This window comes from Phocoena sinus, chromosome 1 (assembly GCF_008692025.1).
Source record: "Phocoena sinus isolate mPhoSin1 chromosome 1, mPhoSin1.pri, whole genome shotgun sequence".
NCBI classification, from domain to species: domain Eukaryota; kingdom Metazoa; phylum Chordata; class Mammalia; order Artiodactyla; family Phocoenidae; genus Phocoena; species Phocoena sinus.
In genome coordinates, this window is record NC_045763.1 from 97,433,851 (window position 1) to 97,451,325 (window position 17,475).

General features: G+C 40.5%; 1 protein-coding gene across 4 annotated transcripts in view; it reads right to left on the reverse strand.

Moving 5' to 3' along the window:
* The window catches only part of SORT1 (sortilin 1), a 74,582-nt gene that overhangs the window by 36,668 nt on the left and 20,439 nt on the right, over positions 1-17,475 (reverse strand). For all 4 annotated transcript variants that reach the window (XM_032629909.1, XM_032629889.1, XM_032629900.1 and 1 more), the window contains exons 2-3: positions 8,696-8,755; positions 7,210-7,283 (exon numbers count right to left, since the gene is read on the reverse strand). In XM_032629909.1, coding sequence (XP_032485800.1) covers positions 7,210-7,283; positions 8,696-8,755 — 134 coding nt within the window. The remainder of the gene's footprint in view (positions 1-7,209; positions 7,284-8,695; positions 8,756-17,475) is intronic.

Consider the following 17,475-nt stretch of genomic DNA (forward strand, 5'->3'; position numbering starts at 1 on the left):
AAGTAGAGAATGGACTTGAGGACACGGGGAGGGGGAGGTGTAAGCTAGGATGAAGTGAGAGAGTGGCACAGACATATATACACTACCAAATGTAAAATAGATAGCTAGTGGGAAGCAGCTGCATAGCACAGGGAGATCAGCTCGGTGCTTTGTGACCACCTAGAGTGGTGGGATAGGGAGGGTGGGAGGGAGATGCAAGAGGGAGGAGATATGGGAACATATGTATAACTGATTCACTTTGTTATAAAGCAGAAACTAACACACCATTGTAAAGCAATTATACTCCAATAAAGATGTTAAAGAAAAAAAATGTGTTGAATGGATAAACCAATGAATAAATGAACGGATGCAAAAAAAAAATTCCTAGTAAGATGAAAGACTCAGGAGGGCATTTTTCCAGAAGATTCACATGCTGACTGACACTCAACCCAAATGTCAATAGCCAAGGATTACATCCTTGTTTTTGAGAACTTTTCATTTACAATAGAGAGGAACTGTGACACCGGGCATCTGACCTGCAGACATTTAACAAGAAGTAACAGTAAAAGAATCCTGGGGCTTCCCTGGTGGCGCAGTGGTTCAGAGTCTGCCTGCCGATGCAGGGGACACGGGTTCATGCCCCGGTCGGGGAAGATCCCACATGCCGCGGAGCGGCTGGGCCCGTGAGCCATGGCCGCTGAGCCATGGCCGCTGAGCCTGCGCGTCCAGAGCCTGTTGCTCTGCAATGGGAGAGGCCACAACAGTGAGGGGCCCACATACCGAGAAAAAAAAAAAAAAAAAAAAAAAAAAAGAATCTTATAATATCTCAGAGAATCTTATATTTTACTTTTCTCAACAATCAAAAAAGCACAAATATCCTCATTTGGTTCGCTTTCAGGACTAACCATTTCTCTACTCCTTTAGTTCATTTTTGCCATGATTAAGTCACTATAAATTATTACATAAAAGCAACAAGGATGACAACTAAAAAAATGATAGTTTTATAGTTTTCACTAATGGTGAAAGCTTATACAGTTAATCTTCATGATTCACAAATTCCATACCTGCAAATCTGCCTACTCACTAAGATTTGTAACCCCATACTCTTGGCACTTTCCTAGTCATTTGCAGACATGCACAGGGCAGAGAAAAAAATTGGAGTCAAAAATGTTCCCACCTGAGGTCCAACAAGGGGCCACTCTGCCTTCTTGTTTCAGCTCTTATACTATGCCTGAGTATCGTCCTCACGGTCTATATAGTACCATGCATTTTGCATTTTTGTGCATTTTGTTGGTGCTTTGCTGTTTAAATAGCCCCCAAGCATAGTGTTGAAGTGCTGTTTACTGTTTCTGGAGAAAACACGTGAGTTAGATAAGCTTCTTTCTGGCATGAGTTGGCTGTGAGCTCAATGTTAATGAATCAATAATACACACAAGGTATCTTTAAACAGAAATACACACAAAACAAGATTATGTACTGATCAACCGATGAAAATGAATGTTGTGGTCAGAGGTTTGCAGGAACCTAATTCTGTATTTCCCCCAGGAGCAATGGTTCAGTATTCACTAATACAGTATTCACGGAGACTGTAGAACATAACTATCGTGAATAATGACAATTAACTGGATTGAGATTTCCAGTTAAAAGATCAGTAAGGAGAATGTAGGTTATTAAAATGTGCCAGAAGAATCACAGACCTGAAATCACTGCCAGGTAAAATTGGCAGAACTTGAATTTACATTAAACTAAACTCCTAATACTTCAGTCTCTTTTTTTACCCCAACTGTCTGATGCTACCTTATGTGTTTTTATTTAATATTTCATTGTGTGTTATCCTTATTGGAAAAGGATGCATGTTTTCTATAGCTATTTTGAAAATATAAGAGGGAAAATAAAGAGGGTAAAATATTGTAAGTAAAATCACAAAACTTTTTTTATCAGAAGGAATATGAGTATGTAACTGAGGTCCTTATTTTGCTTTGATAAACAAGACAACCCTAAGAATAGGTACTTTCATGGGAATATTTCTTAAGTGATGAAAACCACCTCGTTTCATGATTTTTATATGCCCTAGGTTTGTAAAAGTGAAGCTATAGTAAAATGCCATCATCATACATTTCAATAAACTTTTTCTTTAAGAAATAAAAAGCAGGAAAATTTATTTTGTAGATGGAATTTATGCTAACCTTGTAACTAAAATATGCAGTCATTGTTAATGATCTACTGCAGTGAAAACTGAACCAAGCATATCATTAAAAATGTTGTCATAGGGGCTTCCCTGGTGGTGCAGTGGTTGAGAGTCCGCCTGCCGATGCAGGGGACACGGGTTCGTGCCTCGGTCCGGGAGGATCCCACATGCTGCGGAGCGGCTGGGCCCGTGGGCCATGGCCGCTGAGCCTGCGCGTCCGGAGCCTGTGCTCCGCAACGGGAGAGGCCACAACAGTGAGAGGCCCGCGTAACGCCAAAAAAAAAAAAAAAAAAAAAAGTTGTCATAACGACATGCCTCGGAGAAGTTGGTTTACTGAACTTTGCTTTAATATCTGTTCTATATCTTTAAGTTATCCTTTTGGTTTTTTTTTTGCAGTACAAAGGCCTCTCAGTGTTGTGGCCTCTCCCGTTGCGGAGCACAGGCTCCGGACGCGCAGGCTCAGCGGCCATGGCCCACGGGCCCAGCCGCTCCGCGGCACGTGGGATCTTCCCGGACCGGGGCACTAACCCGTGTCCCCTGCATCGGCAGGCGGACCCTCACCACTGCGCCACCAGGGAAGTCCAAGTTATCCTTTTTTTTAAAACCTCAAGTAACATCCTGAAAAACTTACGTTGACTATGGAATAAAATTTAATGTGAAATCTCTCAGAGATTCCCTTATTAATTTCCAAAATCTGAACAACTCTCAACAGGAAATAGAAATCACAAATAAAATAGCCCAGCAGTTTTCTGGTAATTTGGTACAGAATTTTGCTGTACATAATGCTTACATGTGCTTTACTAAGTAGCTAATCTTACAATGAAAGGTTAGACTCAAGGCGCCATAAAACAAAAAGGTGCAAAACATCTTTTAGTTGCCAAAAATCAAATTATCATCTTAACTGTAGCTAGTTATTTCCTTTTTAACTTCATATTTGCAAGTGAGAGGCAAATGTACTTTATAATCTATTATATGAATTAATATTACTTAACAGAGAATCAAACTTTATACTATTCAAACATGATTCCTTTTAATTGAAGATATTAATATATTATTCAATTCTACCCAAACACTAATGTCTAGGGACTTTATTTCCCAAATCTTTCAACAATCCTCTTTCACAACCTGACGACTGAAGTATGCTCCAACTCTGCACAGCTAATAGAGACAACTTCCTTCTCCTTGTGTGCGCCTCCACGCAGTACTACTCAAGGCAGGTGGCATGCGATCAGCTGCCTTCTATTTGAATCCCAAATGAACCTCTGAGTACATAAGATGTAGCAGAGAAAGATAATCCAATAAATAATACAATCATTAAAGCTGTGAAAAACAGAAGAATCTTCAGAGTAGTTTCAACAGGCTTTTAGTTTATTCCTCAGTTAGGCAAGCTCAGCATATTCAGGACTCATTTCGATCAAACTGCTCCCTCCCTTTCCCATTTCTGAAGCAACATGTGCCTCTTGGCTGGTGTGTCCAACAACATGAGTCACTTCAGACCAGGCCAGGCCAGCCCAACTGGAGAGGCAACAGGAATATTTACAGTTTCCACCTAAACTCTGGAAGAGTTTTCACTTCACAGCAGGGAGGAAGTAATTAATATTCAAAATGACCTTTGTAAAACCAACCAACCAAACAAACAACCCGCTGTGCAAAATGAAGAAAAAGAACCTTAGTAACATGATAGTATACTAGAAACAAATAGGATTACTCTCTGGTAAACTGCATGTTAGTGGTTTCTCACAAGACTAGACAAATATAGGATGGAAAAGGGCTGAGTCAGATGGTGGTAGGTATTTAAACAGTAACATAGTGATACCATTTTGTTTGGTTTGGTTTTGTCTCAAAGTAAGCACAACACTGAAAATCAAAAGAATAGGAAAAGAAGTCATGAAAACACATTTCACTCCCCACGGGTATGACGCAGGTCTGTCAGGTCCAGTTCTAGCCACAGGATTAAAGAGCACTATAGAGACTAAAGAGTGAATTCAGAAGGCAAGCAAAAAAATGGCTGAAGCAACAGATTTAGGAGATAATTCAACCACGAGAAGGAGTTTATAAAGGCTTCAAAACATGTAGAGATCAATCAGAGAGGAGGTTTTCATTTGCTACCAAAACATAAACTGGAAATAGGCATCTTCTGTGACATATATGTGTGATATTGATTACAGCGGCATTAACAATAGTGAAAAAATTGGCTACGACTTAACTGTCCAAGAGAATAATGATTAAATAAATTCTTTCTATCTAACAAAAATGATGGGTTACTAGCAGAGGGAATATGATAAGTATCATGGTACGAGCACTGACCAATCAGAATGGTTATAGTTTGCAACGCCAAGCGTTACTAACACCTGCATGTTGGCGGGGAAGGGGGGTGTGCATCTGTAGAAGCCACGGAGGCACCTGCTGTCAGGCACTTTTTATCAACTGGTTCGGAAGGCTTTCAATTCATTTAAAAAACTCTACCACAGTGCCAGTACATGCTGGCTACATACCATATCTGGCCGTTGGCACGGTAGCAGCTAAGAGCACCAAGTTCTTACTCCGTGCCAGGTACCGCAAAGCGTAACTCACAGCAGCTCTAAGGTGGCCGCTATTATCATCTTTCCTTTACAGATGTCCAAAAAGACTCAGGAAGGTTAAATGACTTGCCCAAGTTCATTCTGCTCACAAATGACAATGCTGAGATCCAATCCCAGGCCTATATGCCAATAAAATTCGGCAACTTTACACTATACCATGTTGCTTCCTAGACTATCTAGCCATATGGTATAACATTATAGGGGAAAAATCAAGATAATAAACTATAAATAAGATTACTTGACTTTAGGGTGAATTTTTTCTTTCTTTTAAAATTTCCAAATGTTTTATAATATGGTTACATTGCTTTTAAAAAAAAATTTATTTATTTTATTTTTGGCTGTGTTGGGTCTTCATTTGTGCGGGCTTCTTGTTGCGGGGGCTTCTCTTGTTGCAGAGCACAGGCTCTAGGTGCACGGGCTTCAGTAGTTGCGGTGCGTGGGCTCAGTAGTTGTGGCACAGGGGCTTAGTTGCTCCGCGGCATGTGGGATCTTCCCGGACCAGGGCTGGAACCTGTGTCCCCTGCATTGGCAGGTGGATTCTCAACCACTGCGCCACCAGGGAAGCCCTGCTTTTTTTTAAATGAAAGGTGCATTGGTAAGAAAAACTGTATCATAAAGAAAGATTTTACAACAGCAAATGTTTTTTAAAAATGGAAAGAGTTATTAAAGTTACAAAAATTTTAATGCATTTTTTCCCTTCTAAAACAGGATACTTTTCATATGTCTGAAATGGTTCAACTACTGTTCTAACTTAATAAACAAAGTCAACTATAAATTATAGCCCTTCTAGAACTAGGATTCTATAATATATTGTCAATCTTTATCAAACAAATCAAAAATATTATTAGTCTAAGAATTATTAGAGAAGGCAAGCCATTCATTCATTCAATTAATATGTACTGCCTGCCTGCTATGTGTCAGACATTCAGCTAGTTGCTAGAGAACCCCAAGTTAGTCAAGAACCTGCCTTCATGGAGCGTACAACAATTCCAAGATGGCAATTCCTTCTTGGCCTATTTTTAAGCTAAAGTCACTGTGTTAAAGGGCAGAGAGCACCATCTCCAGGCTCAGGAGCAGCAGTCAAGGGTCACCTATTGGGGAAGGGAGGTTGGGCTGATCTATCTCAGAGTTTCACTCCCACCTTGGCCAAGACCAACAATCAAAAAAGAACCCTGAGAAAGTATGAAGGCTCCTGGGAGATCCTTTGGCCCTGAGGGTAATTTCTGTGTCATCTGCTGAAATGTCAAATTTCTTTAGGTCTCTAGGGGAAAAATGGGATAGAAACAAATGATTGGGAAGACAATCAACAACTTCTGGATATTAGCTGGTTTTGAATTTTATGGGTAAGGAAAAGAACCCTACTCTTTAACCAAACTATACTTTTTTTTAAAATGTAATTAATTATTTTTTTATTTTTGGCTGTGTTCGGTCTTCATTGCTGCGTGTGGGCTTTCTCTAGTTGCGGCGAGCTGGGGCTACTCTTCATTGCAGTGCGTGGGCTTCTCATTGTGGTGGCTTCTCTTGTTGCGGAGCACGGACTCCAGGCACACGGGCTTCAGTAGTTGCAGCACGCGGGCTCAGTAGTTGTGGCTTGCGGGCTCTAGAGAGCAGGCTCAGTAGTTGTGGCGCACAGGCTTAGCTGCTCCGCTGCATGTGAGATCTTCCCAGACCAGGGCTTGAACCCATGTCCCCAGCACTGGCAGGTAGATTCTTAACCACTGCACCACCAGGGAAGCCCCCAAGCTGTACCTTTGAGAAGATAATTCTAAAGTTTTGTGAATGTCACAGTACAGACTATGGTTCCAGAACATACATTACCACAATCATTACCAGGCACTTTAGTAGGTCTGATCTGAGAACCTCCTCCTGATCTAAAAACAATGTTTGGGGCTTAAAATGTTAGATAAAAAAAAATTCACTTGGGGGAATTCCCTGGAAGTCCAGTGGTTAGGATTCCACGCTCTCACTGTGGCGGCCTGGGCCTGATCACTGGTCGGGGAACTAAGATTCTGCAAGCTGTGCGGCATGGCCAAAAAAAAAAAAAAAAAAAATTCACTTGGAAGATACAGTAAGTATTATAACTTCAGGGGTACAAAAACCATTTTTTGCTCATAATAAATAGAAAGATGGTTAAACACTAAGCTACCTCCCCACAAATATCCATTTAAATTAATATGCATACACCCCTATAGACACTTCCTTCATCTTCCTTTACTGTTCTGCCACTCAGTCAGGTCAACCTAATTTCCTTGGAACTAGATCCCTTTTCATACTTCTTCAGGTTGCTAAGTAGATAGATATTAAAAAGTGTGCTGAGTGTGACAGTCTGGTGAAAATTTAAGATGGCCAGAAGATCTTTTAAATCAACTGTTGGATCCCATCATGTCTAGAAAAGCAGAGAACTTACATTCACAATGCATTACTCAGTCAGATGCCCCAATCATATGCTAGGCATCTCACCTTCGATATAGCTTGGACTGTCCGAAAGTCATAATTACCAGTGGTACATGGAATGTAGTCAAGACGAGAATGATCTGGAGAGACAAAAGCATGCGGTAAGAAACATAGTCCAATTACATGCTTGCAACAACTGACCATCTGAACGATTGCCAGGAGCCCTGCTTCGTAGTAGCCTACATTGCAATACTATATCTGAAAACCAAGAAGGACCAAGTGATTAGGGCTTACAATGATTCAAAATCTCCACTCATTTTGTTGAGATGGTCTCATCGCCTACACTTGAAGCAGTGAGACAGAGCTGATCAACTCCACATTACAGTAAAGGAAGGATTTAACTATTCTGTATTCACATTATTGCAAGATATCCTCAAGCAAGAATCATCTCTCTGCTTACAGAGGCTAGAATAGGGTGGATGCTCTAATAGAAGTCACTATGTCACATCGGTCCTTTTCTTCTTCCCCCGGCCGTTAGCTCTCCATGAAATCAATTTTTTAAATAAGCATTTTTCTAGAGAAAAATATGCATGAAAGTAAGATTGTGAAAGATTAGAACAAGAGGCTAGGGAGTCTCAAATAGCCATATAACAAATCTTGGAGACAGCAACTGTCTTAGATAAATGGATAAATCATGGGAAACAGGGAACAACTCAAATTTTAGAAGAAAACGAGACCTGCTTGAAGAAATTCTACCAGGAACTTAAGAATTAATTTATAACTTACTCTTCAGTGCCAAAATTATATTTCTTTCAGCTCTTGATACAGCCATCACGTGCCTCAGTGCTCTGATGCACACATTTCTGGAATACTACAGGGGCATGAGCTATGGTCCCTGACGTTGTCAGGCAGGGTAATGACCGACACAGGTAATGCCAAGCCCTGATTCAAGACTTGAGGCCAATGAATCCTCAGCATCCCTCCTACTAGGAGATGGGCTACACAGTAGGATGGATAAGGGGGAGCTTATTGACTCTCCCATTCCCCCGATCCCGGCAGTACCTCCTCTGTGGTAGGGGAAGGGACAAAAGATGGAGCTAACAGCGATAAGCCCATGGGTGCTACAATCCTTCAACATTAACTGTGGGAAACGACACCGGAACAATACAGTTTGGAGGAAAAATGCCAAGATGTGCAATGTGCAGTTTTCCGCTTCCACACAGAAGTTTTCCCTAGTACTGTAAGTCTCCCTTTTCACACATAGCACTCTCTTTCCTCTTTCTTCTTCTTGCTCATCTTGATGCCAAGCAGCCACCAAGGACCAAAAAGCTGTTTATCTTCCTATTATGGAAGAAGGTGGTCACAAGATGTTCCTAGTTCTAAAGCAAAACAAAATCGACCACAGCTTTCTGAAAGTCTGTCCAGCAAACATGCATTTTCTACGATTGAGGTTGGAGACAATTTCAGAAGGTAAAACACTTAGCGCTTAAACTCCCCAAATCTACACCATCTCCTTGTTAGGTTGAATCAACAGACTCAAAACATTACTTACCCCAGTGGTATCTCCAACCCAGGACAAGGATACTGAGCCACTGAGATCATCAAACACATGCTATAAGGGAAAAAAAACCTCAATTTAGAAATGACATCTCCTCTTCAATCTTTGACTTCTTTAAATAATACAGAACACTATTACTTTCAAAGTAATTATGTTTATAATTATAAGGGGATATGGATTCCTGGAACAAAAGAATTGGACAAGATAGTATTTAACTACTTAACCTAAATTACAAATAAGTTGGAAATTTCAATTCTCTCTCATACAAAGTAAGCCAAGCAGATGAGTTTTCTTCACTGCACCAGATGGGGAGATGGGATAATCTATTTGCCTTCTCCAACAGAACTAAATATAAAGATATAGAAAGTATTCTTAGGATATTTTAAAACAAGAGATCACAGCCCACAATGACAGATATAACTGTAACCCGATCAGCATAGTTAAAATTTTTCTAAGCAGCCTTCACAGTACAGCTGAATAGCTAATAGCTGGATTCCTTCTGCTTCTAGGCTAACTCACCCAAAACGACAAGGGACAGAAGCAAGAGTAAATGCCCTTGTTTCACCTTTTTATTTAATAATAACAACAACAATAATAGTATTAATAATAATAGAACAACCTTAATAGAGATGTGGTGAGTGAGGAGACAAAAACGGGAAAGCTGGTATATTATATCCAAATTATGGTAATCACATTGAAATGCAGCTATAATAATTATTGTAGGTGCTTTTGAGTTTTGGTTTTCAACTACTTTCTTCTCTATTTTTAAAATAATATACATCCATTATAGAAAATGTGTACAATAGATATAATAAAGAAAATATAAATCATTCATAATTCTATCACCCAGAGATATTCAAGGTTAACATTATGTGTATAATCTACTAGTCTCTATCACTTTTTTAACCGAAATAACACCAAAAAGGCAGCATTAGCACTTGGTAAAAATTTCTTACTATATATATAGAAATGTATATAGTAAGAAATGAAGAGCCTTCCTCTTTCCCGCCACAGCCCCACCACCCAGAGGGGTTAGTAGTTTAGTCTATATTTCTACTAAATGTTGACGACTATGCTTTTCTTTTATGAAGACCTTATATATTATTAAGATTTAAAAAATCTTAAATATGTCCTGCCTTTCCAAATATGCGCAGTTCCTTAGGAGCTGAGGATATAATTTTATAGTCACGGTATGCCCTGTGCCTACCATGATACTTTGCATGCTCAATAGGCATTTGTTGAAAGTGATTATACATCCTTCCCAAACCACAAAGTTGATCTCAAAATAGAACATGTCCATAAGCAGCTGGTGGGATTCCAGCTGCTTGGTCACTCAAGCCACCATTCCCAACAGACAAGTCTGAAGAAACAGAACTCAAAACACTAACTGTTTTGCTTATCTTTTAATTTTCCTTTGTGGTCCTCCTAAATGGGCCACTGAATTCACCTATATTATTTCCCCCTGTGCTGTAAGTACCTCTGAGGTCGACAGAATCTCTTGTACAATCTCTGTAAATAGTACAATCAGTGCCACACAGACGGCTTGCTCAGTAAGTGCTGGTTAACTCTCAAACGCTCAGAGCTTCTCACAGCCACTGCAGGACAGAAAGGTTATTCATACATGTAAGCCGGCCAAGCATCTGAGAAAAAGTAGGTCTGCTAGAGACATCTGGAGCCAGAAGCTTAAAAACTGACACAGCAGCGCGTCTTGTAAGATGCCACACAGAGCAAGACAGCGTGTTCTCTTGAGTGAGGATACAGTGTCTGAAATTACATCAATGAGCTCCTTGAGGAGAGCAGGAATATTCAGAGCTTCCACAAACACCAGATAGAACACATGGGCTAACAGTTACCTAAACAGAGGCTATCTTTCCAAGAAAGGTTCTGGGCAGAACAGCTGACTAGGATAAAAGAAAAATCCCATCCCAGGAGCTCTGGCTAGCTTGATCAAGCTTTCACTTTTCAGGCAATGCTCTACACACCTGACACAATCAGCAGACACTGGAATTACTCACATCTTCCTACTGCTCAGTCACAGAAAGAGGAGGATTATTAGATGACACTAGCAACCCTCAACTTAACCGGAACAAATCAAAGGATAGCTGACCTCATTCATCATCCAGAGTTCCTTTGGGAAAATGCAGGTGAAATTCATGAATTACAATTGTGGTCTTCTGCTACCCTTAACCTTCCCTTCCCTTCCCAACAACCAATTAAATTTTACTTTTGAAAACACACAAACTCACTGAAAAACTCATCCACCTAGAGAAAAAAACAATTAATTTTTTATATTTCAGTTTTTATCACTCTTATACTAGAGAACGTAAAAGAGAAAAATGAAATCAGATCTAATAACAGACCAGAGCTCAGGTAGAAAGAAAAGGTCATATGGAAAGGAGACAAATCCAGGAGAATGGGGAACCAAGACCCCAGATACAATCCTTCCCCTTCAACAGGAGGACCACAGATGTCCAGGAAAAGGGTGGACAATCTAGTCATAGTTAGGAGACAGAATTTACAAATGTCAGCAAAAGGCCATTAATTCTAATGCTTGCTTATTTACCGTGTTTAACACAATGTACGTCACTCTACGTTACGGTAGTATCTTAGATATTTCAAAACGTGTGTTACTTTTAACTATAGCAACAAGAATCTTGTCTGCCTCCCTCACTAGACCTGAAGCCCATCTGGTGCAGGGACCAAGCCTATTCATTCTGGCAACTACCACAATATCTGGCAACTATAGCAATAGCACATGGAAGACAATAAATATTGAATTCATTTCCTAGAAGAACTACTTGCAAAGCTCTGAAAAGGAGGATAATGAAGTGAAAAGATAAGGCCAGATCCACTTAATTTCCCCAAGGCAGAAATGAGAATGAAATGTAGAAGTTCTATTCTGAGAGGACTTCTGCTTCTGGCCAAGATGGAGTAACATGGATCAGATTTACCTTCCCACCTGAAGCAACTAAAAAAGCACAGAATATATAAAACAACAGTCTTCAAGACACTGGACTTTCGGCAATGAAGGACAATGATCCCAAACGAGGGCCTACATCTGCCCTAGCTTACTGTCGGAGATAATTTTCAGGTCACGGTACAAAGAAGAGGAGCCCAGGCAGAGCCCAGAGGTCTTCCTCACTTGAAGAGATGAGCTGATAGTCTGAGGAGGCCAAAGAGGCTGGAGTTCATAGCTTAGTGTATGAAAGAGGAAAGAGCTACAAAGAAAGAGAACAGTGCCAAGTGTTCATCTGAGTACGAATCATCACATGAATGTGAGGAAACTACCAGAGGCCAGGGAAAAACATACCTGAAAAAATTGAAGGAAACAGTGTCTGCGTGTCACACAGGACCAGAAACAATTCCTGTTCCCAAAAATCATAGGAGAAAACCACACATTTTACAAGGATTTGGACAGAATACTCAGAAAAGTTTTACCTTGGTAACAAGGAAAAATTAATCCTAGACTAAATGCTATACTAGTCTTGCCTAAAAAGCTTAAAAACAAGACCAAAAACTATCGTTAAGTAACCTAACTACGTCCCAAAACAAAGTTCAAGAATACTTACAGGCATATTAAAATATGCAGCACCCAAGAGGATAAAATTCACCACGTCCAACAGTCAATAAAAAATAACCAGGCATGCAAAGAAGAAAACAGAACCCATAATGAAGAGAAAAATCAACCAAACTGACCCGGAAATAACACAGATAATAAGATTAAGGACATTAAAAGTTATAATTATACACCATATGTTCATTCAAGAAGTTAGAGAATAAACTAACACAACAGTGTAAAGCAATTACACTCCAATATAAAAGAAAAGAAGTTAGAGAACAGACTGAGCAAAGATAAGCATTAAATAAGGATACAGAAGATACAAAAAAAAAGACTCAAATTGGACTTCTAGAGATGAGAATTACAACATCTGAGATGAAAATTATACTGGATAGGATTGACAGGAAATTAGACATTGTAGAAGAGAAGATTAACAAACTGGAAGACACTCCCAGTGGAAACTATCCAAACAGAAACACACAAAAAACGACCAGAAAGCTACAGTGCTGGACACCCTATGCCAAACAACTAGCAAGACAGAAACACAACCCCATCCATTAGCATCCATTGGTTCAGTGATAAAAATCTTAAAAGAATCCAGAAGAAAAAATGATTATTACATACAGAGGAACAAAGAATCATAGTAGACTTCTCTCCAGAAACAATGCAAGCCAGTGTATCAACATCTTTAAAGAACAGGAAAAAAAAACTGTAAAGATAGAATTCTATACACAGTGAAAATACCTTTTAATAATGCAGGTCCTGCAGGAGCTGCAAGATGGTGGAAGAGTAAGACACGGAGATCACCTTCCTCCCTACAAATACATCAGAAATACATCTACATGTGGAACAACTCTTACAGAACACCTACGGAACGCTGGCAGAAGACCTCAGACCTCCCAAAAGGCAAGAAACTCCCCATATACCTCGGTAGGGTAAAAGAAAAAAGAAAAAACACAGACAAAGAATAGGGATGGGATCTGCACCAGTGGGAGGGAGCTGTGAAGGAGGAAAGGTTTCCACACACTAGGAAGACCCTTCGTGGGCAGAGACTGCGGGTGGTGGAGGGGGGAAGCTTCGGAGCTGCAGAGGAGAGCGCAGCCACAGGGGTGCGGAGGGCAAAGCGGAGAGATTCCCGCACAGAGGATCGGTGCCGACCAGCACTCACCAGCCTGAGAGGCTTGTGTGCTCACCCGCCGGGGCGGGCGGGGCTGGGAGCTGAGGCTCGGGCTTCAGTCAGATCCCAGGGAGAGGACTGGGGTTGGCGGCGAGAACACAGCCTGCAGGGGGTTAGTGAGCCACAGCTAGCCGGGAGGGAGTCCGGGAAAAAGTCTGGAGCTGCTGAAGAGACAAGACACTTTTGCTTGCCTCTGTTTCCTGGTGCGCGAGGAGAGGGGATTAACAGCGCCGCTTAAAGGAGCTCCAGAGACAGGCGCAAGTCGCGGGTATCAGCACAGACCCCAGAGACGGGCATGAGATGCTAAGGCTGCTACTGCAGCCACCAAGAGGCCTGTGTGCAAACACAGGTCACTACCCACACCTTCCCTCCCAGGAGCCTGTGCAGCCTGCCACTGCCAGGGTCCCGTGATCCAGGGACAATTTCCCCGGGAGAACGCACGGCGTGCCTCAGGCTGGTGCAATGTCATGCTGGCCTCTGCCGCCGCAGGCTCGCCCCGCATCCGTACCCGTCCCTAGCCTTGACCTGAGTGAGCCAGAGCCCCCGAATCAGCTGCTCTGTTAACCCAGTCCAGTCAGAGCGAAGAACAGATGCCCTCAGGTGACCTACACACAGAGGCGGGTCCAAATCCAAAGCTGAACTCCCGGGAGCTGTGCGAATAAAGAAGAGAAAGGGAAATTTCTCCCAGCAGCCTCAGGAGCAGCGGATTAAATCTCTGCAATCAACTTGATGCATCTGTGAAATACCTGAATAGACAACGAATCATCCCAAATTGAGGAGAAGGACTTTGGGCGCAAATATATATATATAAAATATATATATATATTTCCCTTTTTCTCTCTTTGTGTGTATGTGTATGCTTCTGTGTATGATTTTTGTCTGTATAGCTTTGCTTTTACCATTTATCCTAGGGTTCTGCCTGTCTGGGTTTTTTTTGTTTTTTTTTAATTACTTAAAAAAAAATTTTTTTTTAATAATTATTTTTATTTAAATAATTTAATATTATCAGCTTCTTTCTTTCTTTTTTCTCTCCCTTTTATTCTGAGCTGTGTGGAGGACAGGCTGTTGGTGTTCCACCCAGGCGTCAGGGCTGTGCCACTGAGGTGGGAGAGTCAAGTTCAGGACACTGGTCCACAAGAGACTTCCCAGCTCCACGTAATATCAAACGGTGAAAATCTCCCAGACATCTCCATCTCAATGCCAAGATCCAGCTCCACTCAACGACCAGCAAGCTCCAGTGCTGGACACCCTATGCCAAACAACTAGCAAGAGAGGAACACAACCCCATCCATTAGCACAGAGGCTGCCTAAAATCATAATAAGGCCACAGACACCCCAGAACACACCACCAGACGTGGACCTGCCCACCAGAAAGACAAGATCCAGCCTCATCCACCAGAACACAGGCACTAGTCCCCTCCACCAGGAAGCCTACACAACCCACTGAACCAACCTTAGGCCCTGGGGACAGACACCAAAAACAATGGGAACTACAAACCTGCAGCCTGTGAAAAGGAGACTGGAAACACAGTAAGTTAAGCAAAATGAGAAGACAAAGAAACACACAGCAGATGAAGGAGCAAGGCAAGAACCCACCAGACCTGACAAATGAAGAGGAAACAGGCAGTCTACCTGAAAAATAATTCAGAATAATGATAGTAAAGATGATCCAAAATCTTGCAAATAGAACAGAGAAAATACAAGAAACGTTTAACAAGGACCTATAAGAATTAAAGAGCAAAAAAACAGAGATGAACAATACAATAAATGAAATTAAAAATTCTCTAGAAGGGATCAATAGCAGAATAACTGAGGCAGAAGAACGGATAAGTGACCTGGAAGATAAAATAGTGGAAATAACTACCGCAGAGCAGAATAAAGAAAAAAGAATGAAAAGAATTGAGGACACTCTCAGAGACCGCTGGGACAACATTAAATGCACCAACATTCGAATTATAGGGGTCCCAGAAGAAGAAGAGAAAAAGAAAGGGACTGAGAAAATATTTGAAGAGATTATAGTTGAAAACTTCCCTAATATGGGAAAGGAAATAATTAAGTCCAGGAAGCACAGAGAGCGCCATACAGGATAAATCCAAGGAGAAACACGCCAAGACACATATTAATCAAACTATCAAAAGTTAAATACAAAGAACAAATATTAAAAGCAGCAAGGGAAAAACAACAAGTAACTCATAAGGGAATCCCCATAAGGTTAACAGCTGATCTTTCAGCAGAAACTCTGCAAACCAGAAGGGAGTGGCAGGACATATTTAAAGTGTTGAAAGAGAAAAACCTACAACCAAGATTACTCTACCCTGCAAGGATCTCATTCAGATTTGACGGAGAAATTAAAACCTTTACAGACAAGCAAAAGCTAAGAGGATTCAGCACCACCAAACCAGCTTTACAACAAATGCTAAAGGAACTTCTCTAGGCAGGAAATAAAAGAGAAGGAAAAGACCTACAATAATAAACCCAAAAGAATTAAGAAAATGGTAATAGGAACATACATATTGATAATTACCTTAAATGTAAATGGATTAAATGCTCCAACCAAAAGACATAGACTGGCTGAATGGATACAAAAACAAGACCCATATATATGCTGTCTACAAGAGACCTGCTTCAGACCTAGGGACACATACAGACTGAAAGTGAGGGGATGGAAAAAGATATTCCATGCAAATGGAAATCAGAAGAAAGCTGGAGTAGCAATTCTCATATCAGACAAAATAGACTTTAAAACAAAGACTATTACAAGAGACAAAGAAGGACACTACATAATGATCAAGGGATCTATCCAAGAAGAAGATATGACAATTGTAAATATTTATGCACCCAACATAGGAGCACCTCAATACATAAGGCAAATACTAACAGCCATAAAAGGGGAAATCGACAGTAACACAATCATAGTAGGGGACTTTAACACCCCACTTTTACCAATGGACAGATCATCCAAAATGAAAATAAATGAGGAAACAAAAACTTTAAATGATACATTAAAGAAGATGGACTTAATCGATATTTATAGGACATTCCATCCAAAGACAACAGAATACACATTCTTCTCAAGTGCTCATGGAACATTCTCCAGGACAGATCATACCTTGGGTCACAAATCAAGCCTTGGTAAATTTAAGAAAACTGAAATCGTATCGAGTATCTTTTCCGACCACAACGCTATGAGACTAGATATCAATTACAGGAAAAATTCTGTAAGAAATACAAACCATGGAGGCTAAACAACACACTACTTAATAACCAAGAGATCACTGACAAAATCAAAGAGGAAATCAAAAAATACCTAGAAACAAATGACAGTGAAAACACGATGACCCAAAACGTATGGGATGCAGCAAAAGCAGTTCTAAGAGGGAAGTTTACAGCTACACAAGCCTACCTTAAGAAACAAGAAACATCTGAAATAAACAACCTAACCTTATACCTAAAGCAATTAGAAAAAGAACAAAAAAAACCCAAAGTTAGCAGAAAGAAAGAAATCATAAAGATCAGATCAGAAAGAAATGAAAAAGAAATGAAGGAAATGATAGCAAAGATCAATAAAACTAAAAGCTGGTTCTTTGAGAAGATAAACAAAATTGATAAACCATTAGCCAGACACATCAAGAAAAAAAAGGGAGAAGACTCAAATCAATAGAATTAGAAATGAAAAAGGAGAAGTAACAACTGACACTGCAGAAACACAAAGGATCATGAGAAATTACTACAAGCAACTCTATGCCAATAAATTGGACAACCTGGAAGAAATGGACAAATTCTTAAAAATGCACAACCTTCCAAGACTGAACTGGGAAGAAATAGAAAATATGAACAGACCACTCACAAGCACTGAAATTGAAAATGTGATTAAAAATCTTCCAAGAAACAAAAGCCCAGGACCAGATGGCTTCACAGGCGAATTCTATCAAACATTTAGAGAAGAGCTAACACCGGTCCTTCTCAAACTCTTACAAAATATAGCAGAGGAAGGAACACTCCCAAACTCATTCTACGAGGCCACCATCATTCTGATAC